General features: G+C 42.7%; 1 protein-coding gene and 1 pseudogene across 1 annotated transcript in view; one reads left to right on the top strand and one right to left on the bottom strand.

Annotated features, from left to right (window-relative positions):
* Positions 1-276: 276 nt before the first annotated feature.
* Positions 277-2,604, top strand: LOC128122572 (U6 snRNA-associated Sm-like protein LSm5; annotated as a pseudogene).
* A 2,381-nt stretch (positions 2,605-4,985) lies between these two features.
* LOC128122571 (NACHT, LRR and PYD domains-containing protein 1a-like) overlaps positions 4,986-22,544 on the bottom strand; it is a 28,447-nt gene continuing 10,888 nt past the window's right edge. The window contains exons 5-12 of the mRNA XM_052758214.1: positions 21,993-22,084; positions 20,144-20,276; positions 18,862-19,085; positions 13,660-13,922; positions 13,028-13,153; positions 12,059-12,200; positions 6,042-6,086; positions 4,986-5,622 (exon numbers count right to left, since the gene is read on the bottom strand). Coding sequence (XP_052614174.1) covers positions 5,330-5,622; positions 6,042-6,086; positions 12,059-12,200; positions 13,028-13,153; positions 13,660-13,922; positions 18,862-19,085; positions 20,144-20,276; positions 21,993-22,084 — 1,318 coding nt within the window. The 3' untranslated portion in view covers positions 4,986-5,329. The remainder of the gene's footprint in view (positions 5,623-6,041; positions 6,087-12,058; positions 12,201-13,027; positions 13,154-13,659; positions 13,923-18,861; positions 19,086-20,143; positions 20,277-21,992; positions 22,085-22,544) is intronic.

Raw genomic sequence — 22,544 nt, 5'->3', positions numbered from 1 at the left:
ACACCAACATAGTCACAGGATACATCCTAGACCCTAGGCATCCATGTAGCCTTTGGTGGCACTACGGGCCAGACATTAGAGACCCCGGCTGTGGTGGGACCATGGACCTAGACAAGGCTCTCAGCTGCAGCTCAGGCCTGGATGTTACCATGTCACCTTGTAGCAGTGCAGGCCACTCAGATCTGTATAGCTCCAGCTGTAGCATGACCCTCAGATCCCCACCTGGCCTCAGGTGATGACTCATAATTTGCATGGCCTTCAGTGGTATCAGGAGCCATGGATCTCAACCCCGACCCTGGCTGTGGTAGGGCCATGGACCCAGACATAGTCCTACACCGCAACCTGGGCTTGGATGTCACCATGATCACCCAGGTGGCAGCACAGGCCATGCAAATTAGCACAGCTCCATTGGCTGTGTGGCCCTCAGACACCAACATGGGTGAGTCCCAAATTATAACCTTTTAATTTCATGTTGTCCCATTTGTCAGTTTGTCCCGTTGTCTTGATAACTAGAGTCCTCTTCAGAGAGGCCTTCCCTCTGTCTTCATAAGGAAGTGTTTTCTCCACTTTCCCTCTAGCAGATCCAGGGTTTCAGGTCCTGTGTTAATGTTCTTGGTGCATTTGGAGTTGAGTGCTCTGCAGGGTGAGAGGAGAGGATTATTCTTTTACATGTAGTTATCCCATTTATCAGTAAGGCTTTTTCTTTGCTGATTAATAAATACTTTTGTCACCAATGAGTGGTTTTTTGCTTGTCATTTTACTTTAGAACAACCCCCTTATTTTATCATCCAAAGCATTTTCCATCCAAAAGATTTTTATTCAATAGATTATTTTAAGCTAGAACATATTTGCAAAGTTATTCAACAGATACATTAGAAAAATTTCAAGCTGTGTTACTATAGTATGAAAACACTGCAAGATTAGGTGAGTAATTTACCATAAAACTTCATGGTTGGATTTATAAATCTTAGTCTGTTTTATTAAGGTGTGGTCCCAGAAGTCTGAAAATCACACACTTGCTACATGTACTTTGTAGAATCATTTATAACTTCTCTTGGACTTTTTAGACAAGACAAGAAAAGAAACAATAAGTAAAATTAAATTTCTTGAGTTTAAATAATCTGATAATGTTTTAGTAACACTTGATTATATACATTTTTACACACAGTTTGTATCTGCATCTAGTGTGTAGTCTCATTTGCATATGCTCAAATTTGTTGACCAATTGTGTGACTTTTCTGGGGAGATGTAAAATTAACATCTGCCCCCGACATTTCTACAGCACAAAGAGTGACTTTTTTTTTTTTTTTTTTTTAGGTTTTTCGAGACAGGGTTTCTCTGTGCAGCTTTGCGCCTTTCCTGGATCTCGCTCTGTAGACCAGGCTGGTCTCAAACTCACAAAGATCCGCCTGCCTCTGCCTCCCAAGTGCTGGGATTAAAGGCGTGCGCCACCACCGCCCAGCAAGAGTGACTTATTAATCTCATCTTAGTGGACAGCAATGAATTTATTAGAGATTACTCATGGAGCAATGCAAGACCTCAGACACTGGCATGAACCCCTCCCTTGCAGTTGCCCCACCCTCTCTACCAAACTCATAAATCCTTTGGCTCTATCTTAGAATTGATGCAACTTTGCTTCCTAGCACCACCTAGTGTGAGCGCAGTCGAGGTGAAGAAATACTGCCCCTGGGAAGGTTCCCTTGTTTCACTGCAGTCAGGCAAGTCAGATTAGCCTCATTCAAGCTGGCTGCAAGATGGAGATGTCGAGGATTCAGAGGTCTGTGTCATTCACCAGCTGATACATAGCCCAGACCCCTCATGGTGGCTACACCCTGAAGGAGGCGCTGCATACTTGTTAAAAGCAAAACATGCTTCCTGCATGGTAACAGCGGCTAGCACAGCCATGAACTTGTGGCAGCTCCTGCCACTAGACCTTATGAACAACAATATGGGATTAAGAATTGACACTGTGATGAGGAGTGATAAAGAAATTGTTGGTACACTTCTATGACTTGATGATTTCATCAATATGGTATTGGAAGATGCTACAGTCTGAAATTACACCAGAGGAAGAAGGCTATATATCATGAATTATAATTGGTCTCTACCGAATCCTGAGACCAAAGGGGGCAAGATCCTGTCTCTATGAATCCTCAGACTGAATGCCATGAACTCCTGTCTCCCCCTCGCCTTATATTCCTTTCTCTGCCCAGTCATATCACTTCCTGTCTCTACCTTCCTAGTGCTGGGATTAAAGGTGTGTGACGCCCCAATACTGGAATTAAAGGTGTGAACCACCACTGCTTGTCTGTTTCTCTTTTAGACTGGATCAATTTCGTGTAGCCCAGGGTGGCCTTGAACTCACAGAGATTCATCTGCCTCTGCCTTCCTAGTGTTGGGATTAAAGGTGTGCGCCACCACTGCCGGGCCTCTGTGGTTAACTAGTAGCTAGTTCTGTAAGCTTTATTTGTTAGTTCACAAACAAAATATCACCACAAGGATACAAAATTATACTAGATTTTACTAAATGGAAACAATGTAACAGTGCTGCTTCCTGGAGGGGAAGAGCTCGAAGTAGCAATGGATTTCCTTGAGTTTTGTTAGATTCTGGCTTTCTTCCTCCCCAAATTTTTAATGTTCATATTGTATAAAATGAATTTTTGTTAAAGGGAAATGCTTTGAAGACATATGCCCATTTTCTATGCTAATCATGATTATTTTGTAATAAGAGTTTTGTGTAGACTAAAAAATAAAGATGTTTTTGGTAAAACAAAACAAAACAAAAACCTTTAAACATTTGAGGTTTCAAGAGCCAAAGCTTTTGGTTTTAAATTTTGTAATGTTTCTCCTGGAAGACACAAAATGTTAGATAAACAATTCTACAATGTAAGGAAGGACCAGGCAGGAAAATGCAGCCACCTTCTCACTCCCCCACTGTCCAGGCACAAAAGCAGGTTCCCTCTGCTCTTTGTTGTGACTGCTGGTGGCAGGTCGCACTGATAAACACATTTTATTGACAGGAAAACCACATCTGGTAACTTGACACAAAACATTCTTCACTAGTGGGTATTTACAGAAAAAAAAAAAAAGCCTGCTCCCCTATCAGGCATTTTACAGCCTCATGTCAAATTAGTTTTCCTTATGCAAGCTACTGACTATAGGACATTTAAAAAGATGAAGCCTTAATCAGCTTAAAGTTCACTTTTCAGAAGTTTACTGTTACAATTGTGTTTAACTATTAATAACACAAAGGGTGTAAACTTGTCAAAAAACTTCTTTTTCATTGTGTAAAGCACAGCTCTCCCTAATCACTGGCTCATGTTGGATGAAAGTGTACTTTAAAGTCTCCATTTCTAAATTCTTATTGTCCCTTTCAGACTTATTAAAGGATCTGAAACTTACTGCAGATTCAGGAGATTCTTGGTGGCACCACGAAGTGTGTTTGTAAAATGACAACAGCTGTGCAGGCTGCACAGATCGCATCTTGAGACATTCAGCACAGAAAATACATCATAACGTTTCTTGGAAGGAAAATTCATATGAGATATTTTATTCTCTAACTCTTTTCCCTGTGAATGTGCCAGTATCTGACTGAAGCAACAAAACTCTTGGCCACTGTCCAGATTGCTTATACTTTGCATCTGCAGAGTCCAGAGGAATGAAAATATGGGAGGCACCGAGAAGCCAGGCTAATGGCTCTGGCCATGGGCCTGGCAGGGAGGGGAGCATAAGCTTGATGCAGAAGGGAAGTCGGGTGGCCTGGGGAAAGAGACTGGCAGGGATACCCTCTGGACAAGTATACAGCCTTGCAAGACTCAAGTGCCACTGTGGTAGGTGGCTGAGCAGTGGAGAGGAATCCCACTTTCTCATCTTTTTAAAAATTAAGAAAGTGTGTGTGTGTGTGTGTGTGTGTGTGTGTGTGTGTGTGTGTGTGTGTGTGTGTATTTGAATGTGAACCTGTGTGTCAGTGCTCATGGAGTCCAAAATTGGCTGTTGGATCCCACGGAGTTTGATTCACCACGGAGCCTTCTGTTCAGTCGCCAAGCTTAACATTGTACATCAGTTTCTTAACCCGTGAATCCCATCTCCATATGGGATGATGGAACTAAATGTGGCCATTGCAAAATTTTGCCAAGAACAAAAGGTTTGCACACATGCAATGGCCAAGATTAATTCACAGTGTGCATTGAACCTGAGGTGTTTCTGCAGTGGGTGCCAGGTTCCATCATGTGGCTTCCTCACACCTGTGGTTCTGACCACACAGCATGAGTACTTCTCACTGCTTGAGCCAACAGATCACACTTCCCTAATGAATTCTGAAACACCTTGGCTCAGAGTCTAGGCTATTGTTTGCTGTGATTACAGTATTTTCCCTGTGCATACATGATTTTCTGCTCTCATAGAAACATGACAGCTTAATTATGGAATATAAAGATTCAAATATTTTTCTATTTTTATTCTTTAGCATGTGAATATCATGTTAGCATATCTGTACATTGTATTATGTGAGACCATTTGATTTTAAAATTTGTGTTTTGAGTTTCTGACTTGAGTTAAATGAAGGGATGGTAAGTGAATTTTTGGCTTGGGATTAGGACAGAATTTCCAACTGGGAATGTGCACTGCACATCTGTGTAAAGCACAAGGGATGAAAAAAATAGACTAAGTCTGAGAGACACTGAAGTTTCCCTGTGTCTATAGCATCAAATATTCAACCAAGATTTAATTCCACATGCAAAGATAAATAATCCATCTCATTAGTTTTCAAATTTGCTGTCATCTTTAACCAATGGTAAAATTATATTATAACAAGCAGTTGTTCTAATATAAAATTCTTTAAGATTTATATTCAGTAAAAATGTTTGATTTATATACTTATATATCTACATACCTAAAGTTATATAAAAATTATTTGGGAAAAGGGGTGGGAAATGAGTGAGAAGCCCTCATCCTTTCCTATTCATAAGATACTGACTTTCCAGGGAAAGGACCATCTCCTTGTGTCCATTCCTACACTCCCAGTCCTGCCTGTATCACGGTGGGTCAGATGGGCACAAGCTGGGCCACTCAGGCCATGAGAGCAGGCTCGACAGGGCCTGAGTAGACTTGCTGGCTCCACTGGAAGTTTTCTGAGATGCTCATCCCATGTGAACATCTGGCTGCAGAAGGCCAAGGGGGAACATCTGGGTCCCCAAGGGGTGTCCTGGAAATAGTGCCATCAAAAAGGCAACTCAGATGGCCACTGGTTTATAGACAAACTGAGGACCAAAGGAATGTCAGGCAGAGCCAGGACTCAAAGGAGAGTACTTGCCTCTCAGGCACTAAGATGTCAAGATCCCACAGAGATCCCGCCTGACTTTTCAAAGAGGTCCATGATCAGGTGAGGATGGATTTCCTTCAGAGCTTGGTAGACTCGGTCTTTGCAGGCCCTGGTCCAGGACCTGCTGAAGCTGAAGAGCTTCCTCATCTTGTCTTGGTTGGTAGCCTCAGCTCGTACCGCCTCATATTCCTCTTCACTCAGCACAGCACCATGCAGTTTGTCCAAGACAGGGTCCACTGACGTTACTCGGGCTACCAGCTGCTCCCGATGCTGGTCCACGAAGTGTAGCAAGGCAGGGGCATCTAGGGATGAAGATGAGACTGGCACTGAGAGAAGAAAGGCTCCTCCATGGGCTCTCCCACTGGCTGCCCATTTTTTTTTTTCTCCACATACCTCTTCTGCACTCCTGGCTCCCTTCTTCCTCTGGAAGGTCATTTGAAAAAAAATCTGTACCTTCCTGAGGCCAGTTATTAGTGTGACAATTTACTTGACCAGGGGAAGGGGTTCCTGGTGGGGTGTTCAGGTTGGGAGTGGTGGAGTTATTGTCAGCATGGGAAGCAGCAAGGGGCATGAGAGGAACTCTGCCCTGGGCATGCGCCTCTCCTAACCCATCCTGGTGAGGTTTGCAAAGTGTGGTTCCCTCCTTCTCACTGCCCTTCTCCCAAGGATCAGATCATCTACCAGCAGAATACTATTGGCTTCTCTGACTTCTTATACTGACCTTTGTGGGCTGCAGGAATCATGGGCAGTGCAGATCTGAGGTCCTCTGGAAGAAAGGAGAGATGATGCATCTGTAATGATGCCTGTCACCTGTGAAACTCCCACCCATGCCTGAGATTTTTGAGAACGAACTACAGAAATTCTGATATAATCTGGAAGGTGACATTTCCTTACTCACACAGGGAATCTAGGCACCAGTCCTCTCATCATTGAGGGAGAAGACATGTGAATGAGCAATAGATATTTCTCCCATAGGATCATATCCTCAATTTTATCTTAGACTGTATTCTCTGTGGAGAGCTAACCAAGTCCCTTGCTACCTTAAATGATTTGATATTTGATCCTGGGTAGAAAACTACTTTCTTGTCCTTGTTTGACCTTGTACACTCACATGCCACAAATGTGTGTCCTTGATTTGATGTCTGAACCAATGTGAAGTAAAACTGAGGACATGGGAACAGTGAATTGGTTTTCCAACAAGTGAAAGGGGTTAATAAATTTTAGCTCATGAATAATTCCCAAGGGTTTGAGAAGACCCTAAATTCACTCTGCTCTAACAGCTCAGTGAAGTCATCTGAAGGACCCAGTTTGTAGTATTGGAAGCCCTGGTTCCATTTGTATGAAGGAAGGATGATATTCCTTGCACTCATAGATAAACTGGAGCATCTAATGAAGACAATGACCGATGGACCGTGAATTAAAAACAGATTGAGGACATAAGAGAGCCATGATTATAATTTTCCAGTATCTGAATCCTTTCCCACATGGAAGGGAATAGATCTTAATGAATCCCAACAAAAATAATTAACATGTAAAAGATGTTGGATTAATAAAAAAAAAATAGCAACAATGCTCCCATCAGCTAAGGATCACATTGTGAGATGGGTATGAATAGTATTTAACCTTTCCAATCATCCTACCAGTAACTAATTCTGGTCTCTGGTTTACAGGTGAGGAAGGTCAGACTCAAATGAGTTAAGTCATTTTCCAGGATCACCTGCAGAGTCAGTGCTGGAGTGAGATTCAAACCCTGGCCTGATGCTGGGGCAGGATAGTTCTCCACCTGTGGGTCGCTCAGGTCAAGGCCAAGCAAAGCCTATTCTTTGATCACATGTGAAGCCTGTTTGTAGCAGCTCAGGAGCAGGAACCACCACTGTTTGACAGCTGACAAGAGCTGGACATTCCCAGAGATATTGATTAGGGGAGCTTGGTTTTGGCATTGTGGGTGCTGGACTAAGACTGTATTGTTACTTCACTCAAGAAATGTCACTATTTTGTTTTTTCTCTTGTCCATGTCAGCTTGAAAGTATGGATGAGTCTACAATAGCTGAACAAATAATGTAAAATCCAAAATTTTGGACAGAAAAACCTAACCATGGAAATGAAAGCACACTATAAGAAAAATTTAAAGGTATACATCAAAGAAAGAAATCAAGGGAGGCCTTAGGAGGTGCTAAGACACCCCGGCCATGGTCATTGTCTGGAAGAATCAATATGTGAAAATAGCCATCCTATTAAAAGCACACTGCATACTCAAAGCAGTACCAATCAAGATTACAGGGACATTTTTCACATATACAGTGGGAAAAATGCTGAAATACATGTGGAAACACAAGAGACACAGATGTCCAAGGTAATTCTGAAGAAAATCAACTTTGTGGAAAGATTCATCACACCTTATTTCAAACCAAGACTACAGCCATAGCAAAAAAGATGTTCAGATCAAAGGAATAGAATAGACAACCTAGATAAAATCCACAAAACTACTACTGGCCTTTGACAAAGAACCCAAAATATACTTTGGAGAAAGGACAGCCTGTTCAACAAATGATACTAAAAAACCTCCATAGCAACAAGTGGAAAGATTAAGGTAGGTGCCTATACCTCTCCTTTAGAAATTACCTGCAAATGACCAAAGACCTCAATGTTGGACCTAATACCCTGAACCTGGTGGAAGAAAAAGTAGGAAGACCATTTCAACACAGGAGCATAAGTCAGGGTTGTGTGAATAAGACTCCGGTAGAATAGGAAGTAAATCCAATAGTTGATAAATTGGATCTCAGGAGACTAAAAAAGTTCTGTATAACAAAGGAAACTTAATTGAGTGAAGATACAGTGAAGAATGGGGAAACTATTTCCCAGCTAACATCTGACAGAAGATTAGTAACTAGAATATATTTGGAACTCAAAAACCTAAACAACAAGAAAATAACCCAGTCCTAAGATTGGCCATAGCAGTAACAGAATTCTCAAAGGAAGAAATACACATGGCTAGTAAACACTTAGCTGTTAGGGAAATGCAAGTTTAAATCACTTATGATTCCATCTCATCCCTTGATAATGTTCAATATCAAGGACACAAATGTTAATGAATGCCAGGCAGTGGTGGTGCTTGCCTTTAATCTTAGCATTTAGGAGGCAGAGGCAGGTGGGTCTTCATGCGTTTGAGGCCACCCTGGTCTACCAGGAGAGTTCCAGGGCAGCCAGGGCTACACATAGTGAAACCCTGTCTCAAAAAACTAAAAACAAACAAACAAACAAACCAAAAGATAACGAGTATGTGGGGACAGAGAAACACTTATACACTAGCATGTTCAAGAGCAAACTAGTGCAGGCACTGTGGCAATCAATCTAGAGGCTTCTTAAAAACTGACAAAAGAACTACCATATTACCCAGCCATACCAACTCCTGGTAATATATTCAAAGGAATATAAATTCTGCTGTGGAGGCATTTGCACAACCATGTTTATGGAAGTTCTGTTCACAATAGCTAAGAAATGTAATCAGCCTAGATGTCCATCAACAGTTAATTAGATAACTAATTTCTACCACATGTATACCATGGAATTTTTTCAGGTGTGAAGAAAATAGTATTATGAAAGGTAAGTGTATACAATAGGAAAAATACAGAGGAAGATAAGCCAGGCCCAGAAAGAAAAACACCACATCTCTTTCACATGCAGTTTCTATCCTGGAATCTTTAGTTTTGTGTGTTTAACTTGGTGTACCCCTGGAACTCAGAAAACTAGAAATGGGCAGGGCCTTAGGGAGGAAAGGAGGACGGTAGTGTATTGGTAAAATGAGGGTAGAGAGGGAGTACTGGGGGCAGAAATATTCAAATAGCAAATAGTAGGGGAGGAGGTGATGAGTAGGTCAGTGGGATGGATTACTGAAAATGCAGACAGTATTTAAAAGTCTCAATGAAACTTATTATTTGGTAACCCAATCAGTATAAAAATCACCAAAGAGTTCGATTGCAAGACACCCTACAAGGCTTGAGATGGGAGATCTTAGAAGCAATGTGTTTCAAAACAAAAACCCAGTTCCATAGGAGCTGTTGGGCAGGGAGGCCCTGGAGGTCTCCAAGAGAATACAGGTGCATGTCATTCTTCTTGGCTCCCCATCAGAACTAGTGAATAAGACCTTATTGCTGAAGACACCATACATCTTGGACATGTAGTGTAGAGATTTCAAGCTGGAACTGAGTTGGAAGCTTCCTTTTGATGCTAAGCTTTTATAGAGTCAGATGGTGTTATTCAGGCTGCTGAGGAAGAAAAGGCATCAACAAACATCCTGCCAGGCCAGATGCAATCGTGGCACAATTGTGATGGGAGTAACCAGTAGCTCCCTGATTACACTTCAGGCCCACTCACAAAATAGAATCCAATCCTAGCACCGTAAAGTTAGTAAAACAAACAAATCCAGGTCTTTGAAGGTATTAGTCTTTTGAGAGAAGCCCTATTGATGCTTAGCTAAATGGACATAGAATCAATGCCCTTCTAAACATCAATGTTTATATCACAAACAAAGACTACTTTTAATTTTCCTCAGAAAAGCCTCTCTTTGCTGTGAATAGAGGTTAATGTAGATACCTACAGCTGTGCAGGATACTGAGAATAAGGGATGGTTGAGTACTCATCCCTATATATAGATATTTATACACACTCTTTTTTTTTTAATGCCGAATGCTGTTTATTGAAGGAGGGAAGAGGTCTTAAATACAGGCTTATAGCACAATGAGAGAACCCCGGAGGGCAGAAGTTCGCTACCGATGTTTTACAATCTTGCATCTAAGCTGTTAACGCCCACTATGCAGAATACACAGACAAGGAACTTCCCTTAAGCATTCAGGAGGGTGGAACCCGGCAGGGAATTAGCATAGGGAGGATATCAAGGTCAAGGTCAGCAAGCAAGGCAACAGTTACCCAAAACGGGGGTCAGAGCCCTACAGGTCCCCCTTTTACTAAAAAATGAGCTTCTGACTTAGGTTGCATGGGACGTCAGCAGGTCACCTTACCCGTCATGGAGACGCCTGCCCAGGCCACACAGGTGCTCTGTCTTAGGTTGGTGAGCGCCCCCCAGGCATTACCCATCTCTGAATACTCATTATCATACAGGCTCAATTGTGTGTGAGTTGCAGAGTTAACTGCTGTCAAAGATCTCAAAGTGGCACTCAGCTTGCAATTTGTGTGTTCGACACAGAAAAGACCAATAGAGGTGCTATCCCACCCATAGCCAGTAGGCTAAAGGCAACTGAGCCATTCCCTTCCTTAATGAGCCTTACTGCAAGTTGGAGTCCTTGTAATATGGTTATACACACTCTTAAGGCTCTAGGAACATTGTAGAAGAGGAAGTGGAAAGAAGTAGCAAAAAGATACGGAGAAGGGCTGTGAAGTGCTGTCTTCTAAGCATGACATGACCATGGCCATCATGAACTCATATCACCTGCACCGACTGTCTCTGGACCCACACAAGTAGGGCCTGCCCATCAGTCAGCTGGACATGGGGGAGCAGCTCCCAGGGACAGTACCACTTTTGCTAAACTATTGACAAATAGTAGATGATGGAGACAAGGGAGGTATACATTCCATCTGTATGCCTGCTGGTGAGCTCACTAGGTTTTACTGGATAGTGCAAAATCCATGGGCACACAGATGGTCCCAGTTAAACTCTGTTAGATATAAAGAAAAGCTTTATGAATGTGTAAAAGAGATTTGTATTAAAGAAGAGGAAGGAGAGAAGAAGGTGTGTTTAGGGTGGAGTTACTAGAATGCATGGTATGCATGTATAAAATTGTCAACAACAAAATTTATTTAAAAGTTATGTATGGATTTGAGATTGAGTATCTCATATTAGCAAAATTCCTTCATTTTAAAGCTGAGTTATTATGTGAACTGGAGCCAGATGCTTTGTGCATCTCAAAATCTGTCATTTCAAGGTCAGTAGGGGAGGAAATTAGGATACAAGACTATGAAAATGGGGCTTAGGGTATGGGGTGTTTTCAATATGATGTGTTCCATGATAATGCTTATGTGTTGAAAGATTAGTCCTGCAGCCCTATTAAAGGTGACTGTTCCTGTGAATTTATGAATGACATCATACACTAATGCACTCATAACTTTGTGAGTACTAAGAATGGAAACAATATGAGTGTACATTGGAAGATGGTCACTGGAGGGATGTCCTGGAAAAGAACAATATCTTGCAAGGACTTCATTCCCTCTCCTCTCCTCTCCTCTCCTCTCCTCTCCTCTCCTCTCCTCTCCTCTCCTCTCCTCTCCTCTCCTCTCGTCTCCCTGTCTCTTCTTCTCTTCCCCACTTCCTCTTCTCCTCCCTCGATCTCACTCTAACTCACTCTCCCCTCTGTACTCCACAGCTACCAGGAAAACAGCCTCCTGTCTCACAAGCTCCCTGCCCATGATATCCTGTCTCACATCAGGCACAAAGAGATGGAGGCAGTTGATCATTGACTGAAACTTGGTTCTAAGACCATGAATCAAAATAAACCTTTCTATTTTTAAGGGTTTTTTTTTCTCACATATTTTTTGACAATTGGGAACAGCTGACTAACACGGCATCATAGTTTAAACTGTGGTCAGACCACCTGTTTTGGATCTAGCAAAAGCCACATAACTAATCTGACTATTTCATGGCACCAAGAATTAGTGACAACATACATTTTCCCATTCATTGTCTTTCTTCAACCTTTGGAGTATCTGGACCTAAACTAAGTTTACCTGGTTTCAGCAGGGCTTTCCATATGAGATTCATATGTTTCTTGTCTCTGATTTTCAGCTTAATGTCTGAACTCATGTGGCCAGCATAGATCTCAGAGAAGAGCTGGGATTCTCCAGGGCTCCGGTAGCACAGCTCTAGTTCCTGAAAAGAGAAAGAATTACTATGTGAGAATGAACTACTCATCCTGTGAAGGAGGGCTGTCCCCACCCCATACTTTCTTGATCTTGCTCACATCAGACACTGGCTGTCTTTTGCACTGAGGTAACCCACAGCCTTTGAACACACATCTTTACTCAGAAGGTTAAGGACCCAACTGGGACCCCATCTTGCTGTTTCTTTTCTCATCACTCTGACAAAAACCTGACAGGAAGCAACTTAAGTAAGGGTTTATGTTGTTTAGTTTCTTGGTGGGAAATGCATGGAAACTGGGACTCCACTCTAGGTGTCAGGAGATTCTGGCAGGGCTCATTATATCCCAGAGGATCAGGAATCCAAGTCTGAAGTGGGTAGCAGGGCATGGCTATAACCTTCATGGCCTGCCACTAGTGGCCTGCTTCTGATGGCCAGGCCTCACATATTTGTTTCCACCACTCCCCAAATACTAGCATAAACTGGGGATCAAGTATTTAGACATTTACACCTGTAGGAGACATTTCAGATTCAAACCATGACGAGTGAGAGCTCATCCTGAAAGTCCTGCTCATGCATCTTAAGTCAGGGTTTGCTGTCATGTTAGGCTTCCCCTTCTCTATGGCATATTGAATCTAATTCCTCAGTTCTCCAGGACTTCTGTATTCATGTGTGGTCCCTTAAATTGCTTTCTACCTAACTTTGATATATTCTTGCTCATCCCAAACCCCAATTGTTTTCTCCCCAATCTCAGTTTGCTGCAAAGCCTTGTAACCTGCCCCACAGTTTCCCAAGCCTGGCATCTGACCCTGAAGAGTAGCAAACACCTGGATGCTCACCTTTGGGATGATTTCCAGCTTCTTAGAAGCAGACACTGTGTAGCGGGATCCAATATAAAGAGAGTCTAGTGGGGGTGGCTTGTTTATTCGAACAAACTGAAATTTCATTTCTTCATCATCAATGGCCTAAGGAACATTGCCGACAGCAATTTAGCTAGATTTCTGGGCTACAACATCGATCTGGTCTGAATAAGCTGAGGTGATTGATCAGTACATTTGTGTGGGGTGGGGTGGTGACACCTCCTGGGCACCCTTCTGCCTTGTGTTCAGTCACACAGACTGTTGAATTATTGGCTCCTGTCATGTTCATTGTGGGAACAGGGTCCCTGCCATAGAGGAAGGGAGTTAGCTACATGTTGCACATGGAGAATCTTTCCTTTCCTTCTGATAGGTGGAAAGAGGCCATAGAAGGCTGTGCAGGATTAAAGGGACATTAAAGGCAGTCGGGAGAGACTCAACTTGGGAGTTGGTGTGAGGGTGCCAAGCAGAGGGCAGATTCATAAACACCAGTGTTCTCTTTATAGGACTGCATCCCCACTCCAAGTAGAGGATCTCTCCATGGGGCTCACCAGCTGCATCTCAAGTTTTCTCTCAGCCCACCCTGGCCCCACTTTTGTGATTATCAGTGTCACCTTCCGAATGGTGCAGTCATTGGGGATCAGGTAGAGATGAAGGGTGACTTCCTTGAGATTGAAGTGATAGTAGATCAATGTGATGGAAGTGATGGGGATGAAGAGCCTGACCGCAGGGATCATTCTCAGTAGGACTCCCACTGGGGAGAAGGTTGGGTTTTCAAGCACTGTGTAATGCTGCTCCACTCTGTTGGGTGTTTCTAGGACCATCCCATGGTCTTGAAAGTGGGCCACACTGAACCAGGAGACGTCCACCTGTCCCTCTGTGAAAGAACAGATTCAAAGATGTAGATTTAGTGTTTCCATTGAGCCATGCTTGGCTGGAAAAATAGCACCCTAGGATTTAGAACAACTGTGGTGGTTTGAATGAGAATGGCCACTTTAGGTGGAACTGTTTGGGAAGGAGTAGGAGGCATGGCCTTGTTGGAAAAGATATGTCACTGGGGTGGGCTTAGAGGTTTCAAAGCTTGTGCTGTTTCCAGGTTCCTTTCTCTCTCCTCCTTGACAATAAGGATGTAAGCTCTCAGCTACTGCTCCAGTGCCAAGGCTGCAAGCTTTCTGCCATGCTCCCTGGCATGATGGTCACAGACTCACCCTCTGAATCTTTAAACCCTAATAAAATCTTTCTCCTATAAGTTGCTTTGGTTATGATTTCTATTTAGTTTGTATTTATTTTTTGATGTTTATGAGAAAAAACTATGACCAAAATTTAAGTTTTAATTAACTTTCAGTAACAACACAGCAGAGCTATCAAATGTTTCCTCATTATCAATTCACCTTGCCAAGGAGGGTGAGTGTGACCTGTTGCCAGTGGTGATTCATGCAGACTGACCCTCACTGGAGACCCTTTGGCCCTGTGTAGCTGCTGGGTGATCATTCACAGTGGAGTGAACATTCTGGATGATTTCATCTATAGATGCTATAGAGAATACTGCTTCAGAGGCTACTGTCAGAAACTTGAAAACCAGCAGGTTCTTTGAGGTGCTACCAACTAATGTGTTGCAGGATGCAGTTTGCCATTTTCAAAAAGACCCAAGGGTACCTTTGTTCACTGAAGACAGGCTGAATGAATCCCTGGGATGGTTAATGTCAAATGTGAACCAGATGAAATCTAGAATTAGCTTGGATGTAGGAGGCAAGGCATGATAGTAAGAGATTATCTTGATTGGATTAATTGAGTGGGGAAGACCTATCCACTGTGTGTAGCACCATTGTATAGACTAGGACCCAGGACTGTGTAAAATGGAGAAAGTCACATGAGCACAAGCATTCACTGTTCCCTGCTCGCTCTGTTGACACAAGGTACCAGGTGCCACAAGCTCCATGTTCTCAGACTTCCATGTCATGATGAACTGTCCCTTTGGACTGTGAGGAAAACAAATCCTTTCTATCTTAAGTTTCTTTGGTCAGGTATTTTGTTTGAGCTACAAGTAAAGTAACCTGGACAGAAATTGATACCAGAATTCAGGTTTTTGTTGTAATAAACCTAATCATGTGCTTCTTCAACTTTGAAACTGTTTTGTGGCTGGAATGTGAAGAGTTTTGTACTTAAGACTAGGAAAGCACTTCCATGCTGAGAGCAGAGTTTATGGGGACATTCGTGTGGAAGCAGGAAGTCAAGAATGCTGAGAGAGACAGTGGAGGCCAGTCCATGAAGTTGCAGAGAGCAGCAAGGTTTCCATTGGGAACTATAAAAGGATCCATTCATAAAATAGTTTTGTCAGGAATCTAGATTTATTGTGTTAATGCCCTGAATATGAGTGAAGATGAATTTAAACATAGAGACTAATTTGGTAGGAGGAGTTTCAGGACAGAAAACACCCAGAATGTTTCTACACAACCCGCTGTAGCTGTGAGAGAGCAGCGTCACTGAGGGGAAGGCTGCAGTGCAGGTGACAACAGGAAAGGGTCCCGAGGGACAATCTCACTCTTCACAGACTCATCTTGTGAAGATCCACGTTCATTTAAAGGCAGAAAGCCTGAAGTGATGGTGTTCCCTGTTCCCCAAATGCAAATGCAAGGAAGTGTTTCCCATGGTCAGCACATCATACAGCTCTGGTCCAAGGTGGCCACATCTCAAACTGTCAACAGAACTTGGCAGTGATGTTCCTATAGTTTTTTTAGACATGAAAGATGCTGGATTGAGGGGTCACTGAGACATTCTGCACAGTTTCAGAAAGCAGCTGAGGCCAGGCAATGTGCCTGAGTCAAAGATCCTGCAAGGAGGACCTGAGAGCTCATTCTATGGACCTTTGAAAGTGAAGCCTAAGGTGGAATGGACATCCGAGGATAACAAAGAAGCCAGAAACACATTTTTTTCTGCTAAATAAAGTTTTAGACCCAGAGTAGAGAGATTGCCTAAGGAGAGGTTGTGTGTGCTTCATGTGGTAAAATTGGAAGCTACCTATTCCCGTTGGAGTCCAGTGAATGACATCACGAGCTGCATAGCTGGACATGGAGCTGCAGGAGTTGTTGTTTATGCTGATGTAGTTTTTGTCTTGCTGTGGTCTGATAATTCCTTCATTCCTTGATTCTTCCAATTTTGAATGGCAATGTCTATTCTATGCCATTGTATGTTGGAAGTATGCAACTTGTTTTTTTATTTTATAGAAGCTCATATTTAAGATATTGTCTTGAATCTCAGAGAAGAGGTAGTCCTTATGGGCTTTTAAACTGTTGGAATTATTAAGGACTATGGGGACCTTTGAAATTATATTTTGCTTTATGAGACAAAACAGAAACTTTAGAGACATGAGGTAGAAAGTTACGAATTAAAGTGATGTGCTTGGGTGTCAAGTTGACAATGGGTGGAATCATGATGTTGAATCTCACTTGCCAGCTTGATGTGCCCCCTGCTAATGGAGGCACCGCTCTGCCGTCCACCATTTCCTGTTCCCTCAGTACTGAGTTTCCTTCCAAAGTGGTCCATGAAAAATGGCGTTTCTCTGTATGTTGTTTAGCAGAGAGCTTTTCTATTTCTCTTGGGTGATTGCTTTGGAATCAATTATCACCAGGAAATGAAACAATGAAATTGCTCCTGAATAGAGTGGTACAGCTTAGGATTTCCACAATAACATGCCAGCTAATAGTTTTACATGGAATCATACAGCACTCTAATGTACCCTGTGTGACATTTCTTGACCTTGACACCCTGATTTTCCCCAAATCAGCACCAGATCCTCGACTTGCCTAGGCCTTGTGCTATGTTATTTCGACATAGTCCCAGGAGATGCTGTATCTCTCCCACTTCCCTTCTTCCTAGGGTAAACGATGGTCATGACCTTCCCAGACTTGAGGGAAATGTGAGGTGCTGGAGTTTTTATTGTTAAGACCAGAAATTTCCTGAGGCATCTAAGATGACTTGGTAAGTTTTTCCATTTGTTTTCTCATTTTGGGTTTTTAGATACAGGGATTCACTATGTATGTCTAGTTAGAAGTCACAGCACTCTTGCCTAGCCATGGAACTCTGGGACCACAGGTATGTGCTCCCACCTGTCCCTGTGATTATCCTTCCTACACATATTGTCTTTCTATAACCTTTAATGGAATCACATATATTGATTTTCCAACTGTGTAGTTGTCTGATCTGAGAGTGGGAGTAGGAAACAGGAAAGGTGGTGGCCTGCAGGGAAGAGCTTGAGTGGTGACTGGGCAAGTGATCTTGGGGAGACCAGGAGCCCTGTGTGGTCCAGCTGGACTGGCCTCATTAGATACACTGGGGAGGCATCATCCAGGTAGCAGTGCTCCTGTGTCAGGGTCTCATGTGTTTATGAATGTGACTATTGTTTTTATTTGTTTTGTGAGTTCTTTTCAGCTGAGTCCTGCTTGTTTTCTTTATCTTCATTTGTGTTCATCGTTTGAGCTTGACATTTAATGTGAACATTTTAATCTGATGGGTGCTTTGCTTTCTATTCACGGTTCTTCTATCAGCTGGAACAGTCTGTATTTCTTCTTTAGTTTTTATGGCTTCTTCACCTGTCGGGTCCTCTCTTGACCTACTCCTCATCTTCATCACCATGAACAAACACTGTCTTCCTCTGCTGTGGACTGGATTCTCCTGGACCGTATTCTGGGCCTATTGCTGTGCTCCTTGAAGCAGGAGAAGAAGTTCGATCATTAGCCACTTGCACAACACCTGGTTCCTCGTTGTTGTTGCTTTTTCCTTTCTTAAGCATAGTCTGGCTGTGTCGTCTAGGCTGCACTTGAATTCAAAATTCTCCTGTCTCAGTCTCAGGAGATGTGGGATTACAGGTATATAGTAATAGCTTTCTTTATGAGATCTTTCACTGAGAACATTGTATTTATTAAAACATCTTCTTTTTGGTTACATTCTGTGGTTGCTTAGCTTAGTGTTCTTGTGGGATTCCTTTCAGCAGGAGCGGGTGTCTCTGATTCTTTTCTGTTCTCGGGACCATTTTCCTCCTTCTCTATTGCCTCATCTACTCTTGAAATGAGGGTTTGTGATTAGTCTTATTGCAACTTGTTATGCTGTCTTTAGTTGATATCACTTTGTACTTGGCTCTTTTCTGAAGGGAAACAGAGGACCAGTGGATCTGGAGGAGAGGGGAGGATACGGGTAACAGTGAGGAGTGGAGAGAAGGAAGGCTGAAGTTGGAATGTATTGTATGAGAGAAGAATAAATAAAAATAAAAAAATCTTCTGAAGGATTCTTTGGAGATCATGGAGTTTGGGACACTTTATGAGCCCCCCTCTTTTCTTAGGAAACACCTCTTCTGTTGTGTTTAAATGAATTTGGTGACATCACTTTTCTCTGCCTGTGGCAGGGTAACGGCTTATAGTGTTGGTAGACTCTGGGTACCAAATGATCCTTGTCAGTTTCCTTAGTCTTACTTTGCAACACTCTCTTCAAATTTCTTAATTTATTCTCACTTCCCTGCTGGGGCCCTAAGGCACATGTTGGGTAAAGAGCACTTAATAATCACCAGCTAATATTGGTACTGAGTAAATATACTTCGGGTAAAACAGAAATAAAATCATAAGGCTGGGAAACATGTACTTCAAAGAAGATACATCAGACAAGAAGGGACGACAAAACATCTCAGTGTCCACCTTCATAACCTGCTGTGCCCTGTTAAGTAAGCCATGAGACCTTTTCATATCACCACCATTCTATAGTCTGCAATATGACCTGTCAAAAACTCCCATTACCACAACCCTACTCCTTATACTTTCCCTGGTTACCTTGGAGAGCCACAAAATGAGGGAGGTACACAGCAGTCACAGCTCCCTGCTCAGCCTTGATGTCAAACAGAGGCCCAGCCACCATGTGACTGTGCTGCAAGGGAGTCTTGTCCAGGTGTTGGCTCCAGGAACAGAATCCAATCTCGATAGTCACTGCTCTTCTCACCACAAAGCGGAGTCCTGTGTTTGGACAGTGGTAGGAACCAGGCACAGGGAACTGAACTCTAGAAGAGGGAGAGGCAGACACCAGTGAACACCAGCCCTGCTTCTCTGCTGGGTGCAGACCCAGTGCAGGACTTCGGACACAGCAGACTTCTTCTAGACGGCTCTGAGTTGTGATTCCTCTGCTGTCTGTCTGTGGATCCCTGACTAAGTCATTCAACCCACAAATCTGTTTCCTCATCTATACACAGGGGTAACAAGGACAACACCATCTTATGGACCTGTGAGTACCGAGTGATCTATAGAAAGCCTACAGGTAACACACACATAGAGCATTTGGATATGCCTGTGATGATGATGAGGGTGATGAAAGAGGTGTGTGTGTGTGTGTGTGTGTGTGTGTGTGTGTGTGTGTGTGTGTGTGTATGTGTGTGTGTGTGTGTTAATTTCTGGGAATCAAGCTAGAACCTTGCACACTAGCCAAAGTCTCTACCACTGAGGTACATTTTCAGTTTTTAAGATTTTAAGTTGCTCAAATAAATATTTAAGGATATTTAAGAGATAAGAGAATCCAAATATAATGAGGGGACTAATGCTGTTTATATCATGAATAAAATAATCTGCAGAAAAACCACAATTCAGATACTGAGCCAAGTTGAGCACAGACTGTTTAGATGGAATGAAGGACTCCTGTCAGCTCTGTTGATGTGGTACTGGTGTGCTGGTCATGGAAGATGAGGTCCTGTCTTAACTACGGGGGAAGCGTAGTAAAACGTTTGTGTGTAAAGTCACCCGATGTCCTGGACTCACAATACTGTGACAGTGATGACAAAGAAGAAATGTGAGTAGTTAAAACAAACTTGGAAAAATGGTTGCTGGAGGTGAATAATTGGACAGGGAAGTTCTTGTGCTCTCTAGTTTTGTAAATGTTTGAAAATTTTATGAAAAAGACCTCTGTTTTCATAACAGCCCAAACTTCTTATTCCAGTCCTTGCCTTGCTTCTTGGATTGGTAAGGTGAGGAGGAGACACAGTAGAGACTAGGTGGGTGCTATCTGTGGGGATCCCTTGTGGAAATTGTGCTGGGGAAAGTCAGCCTTTGCCAGGCAGAGCTCACTCACCGGTACAGGTTGCTCTCTCTGTCAACCACCTCAGTAGCCACAGGTCCTGTAGGGCCCCAGAAGTCATCTTCAGTCCCCAGTGGTTCCAGGTGCTTGTCTCTTGGGGAGTCCGGTGGAGATGGATGGAAGGGCTCTGTAGTAGTAAATTGTGAGTATCACTCCTCTGGAGAGAGGCTAGGAAGTGGTCACTTTATGTCTCCTCAGACCTCCCTAGTACTGGCTCAAGGAACTCTGGGTGAAAACCAGGAAAATGTAGCTAGAGTTTTCCTGCCTGGCCCACAGTCAGGACAAATCTCTCTCACCTGCCAGTCCCACAGCCGCTCAGACCTGACCAAGTAAACACAGAGACTTATATTGCTTACAAATTGTATGGCCGTGGCAGGCTTCTTGCTAACTGTTCTTACAGCTTAAATTAATCCATTTCCATTTATCTATACCTTGCCACATGGCTCGTGGCTTATCAGCATCTTCACATGCTGTTTCTCATCATGGCGGCTGGCAGTGTCTCTCTCACCCAGCTTCCTGTTCTCTCAATTTTCCTCTCTGTTAGTCCCGCCTATACTTCCTGCCTGGCCACTGGTCAATCAGTGATTTATTCATTGACGAATCAGCAACACATTTGACATACAGACCATCCCATAGCAGGAAAACTCTGTTTTCCAGGTTCGCCTGCCTAGGTTTTACCAGGAAGTGTATCTACAGACTTTATTGTTTATTGCTCTTCCTGAGTTTACCTTCTACGTATGAATGTATGTATGTATGTATGTATGTATGTATGTATGTATGTATGTATCTATCTATCTATCTATCTATCTATCTACATACTACATACATATGTACATACATACACATACACACACATAGTGTTTTGTATAATTTTCTTACAACTGCTTGCCTTCTAAGCAATTCTACCTCCCTAGTATCTGCTCCCAACCCAGCTCTTGTGTTTCATTTCCTATTGGTCCAGAAATGTTGATTTTTCTAACATGACTTCAGTGGGTAGATTGTGAAAAGAATCTCAATGAAAAGATGAATGAGCATGGATGGAGGTGAGTCCCAGGCCATAGCAGCTCAGAATGAGACAGGGAGTCCTGGTACAGAGCCTGATGCAAGCCAGAGATTGATAGAGGGGCAGCACCAACCCCCAAGACTTGGAGAGAATGAAGCAGTACTCTGTCTGTGTTCTAGTTGCGGAAGATTTTTAAAGGGGTGGGGCTCTTTGTGGAGAGCCTGTCCTGGTCCATGTCAGAGACAGAGGGATAGAAATGATTTCCAGCACACTTGAGATCATGTCTTCTGTATGTGACAGGGACGTTGCACCCATGAAATCTCAACAATATTGCTGCCTCTATAAGATCTGCACAATGACAACACCAGTTGTAATGCTATGTGTATGAAGGAAATCTCACAAGGCCCCAGCTACTGATAACAGCTGCTAGAGAGGCAGTACTAGAATAAAATCACTCCTCTTCAGAAAGTACTCTATAATAGGTTATCCAATACCAAATGGTCAGCCTTAAATATATATACATGACCAACTCCAAATGGGGTCATTAGGCTGTATTAATATATACATATACATTCATATGTGTATTCACACATATATTTAACAATAATATTTAAGAAGAATTCATGAATTAGAGAGAGAAAGTTTGTGGGTGGGTCACAGGAAGACAGAGTGGGTAGATAGAGGGGTGGAAATAATCTAAATACAGTACCCACATTCATGTTTAAAATTCTAAAAAACAAAAACAAAATAAATTTTAAAAAGAAAGAAATTATGACTTCTCCTTATAGATGTCCCTTCATCTAGCAATCATGATGCTCTGGGTCTGAACCCATCACATACCTGCCTGTAGTCTCTGCCACTTAAATGAGTTTGGATTATCATCCATTTCTTCTCCATCCATGTTCTTTGAAGGATCCATCACATGTGGCTTCCTATACACAGACAAGTTCTTTCCCTCAGATGTCAGGAAAAACCAGGGAAATTAGGGTTTTGTACATGATATTCCCATGTAAAATCCAAGTCATTTGAACTTGAACTCATCCCATGCTTTTTTTTCTGTATCCCTAAGAATGCCCCCGTCCTCCTGGGTGTCCACACCCCAGAACTGGGATCATCTCAACCCCTCTTTTGCTCAAGTTTGAATGTGTATCCCAGTGTTCATACATTAGTAAGTTAATCCCCAAAGTCACAGTGCTTATAGGATGAAGGATAAGACACTATGAGATCATGAGTGCTCTGCTTTAACAAAGGAGTTAATGTCATCATCACAGAAATAGATTCCTGTGGCCTGACAGGACTTGTCCCTAAAGCTACCTCTCAGCTCTCAGCTGTCCCAATGGCACAGTAGAATGGAACAGGAAGAAGAGCTTATCTGGATGTAGGGTCCATGGC

The sequence above is a fragment of the Peromyscus californicus genome, unplaced genomic scaffold (genome assembly GCF_007827085.1).
Source record: "Peromyscus californicus insignis strain IS unplaced genomic scaffold, ASM782708v3 Scaffold_3__1_contigs__length_106647218, whole genome shotgun sequence".
NCBI classification, from domain to species: Eukaryota; Metazoa; Chordata; class Mammalia; order Rodentia; family Cricetidae; genus Peromyscus; species Peromyscus californicus.
Note: the sequence above shows the minus strand (reverse complement) of the source record. Positions and strands in the feature narration are given on the sequence as shown.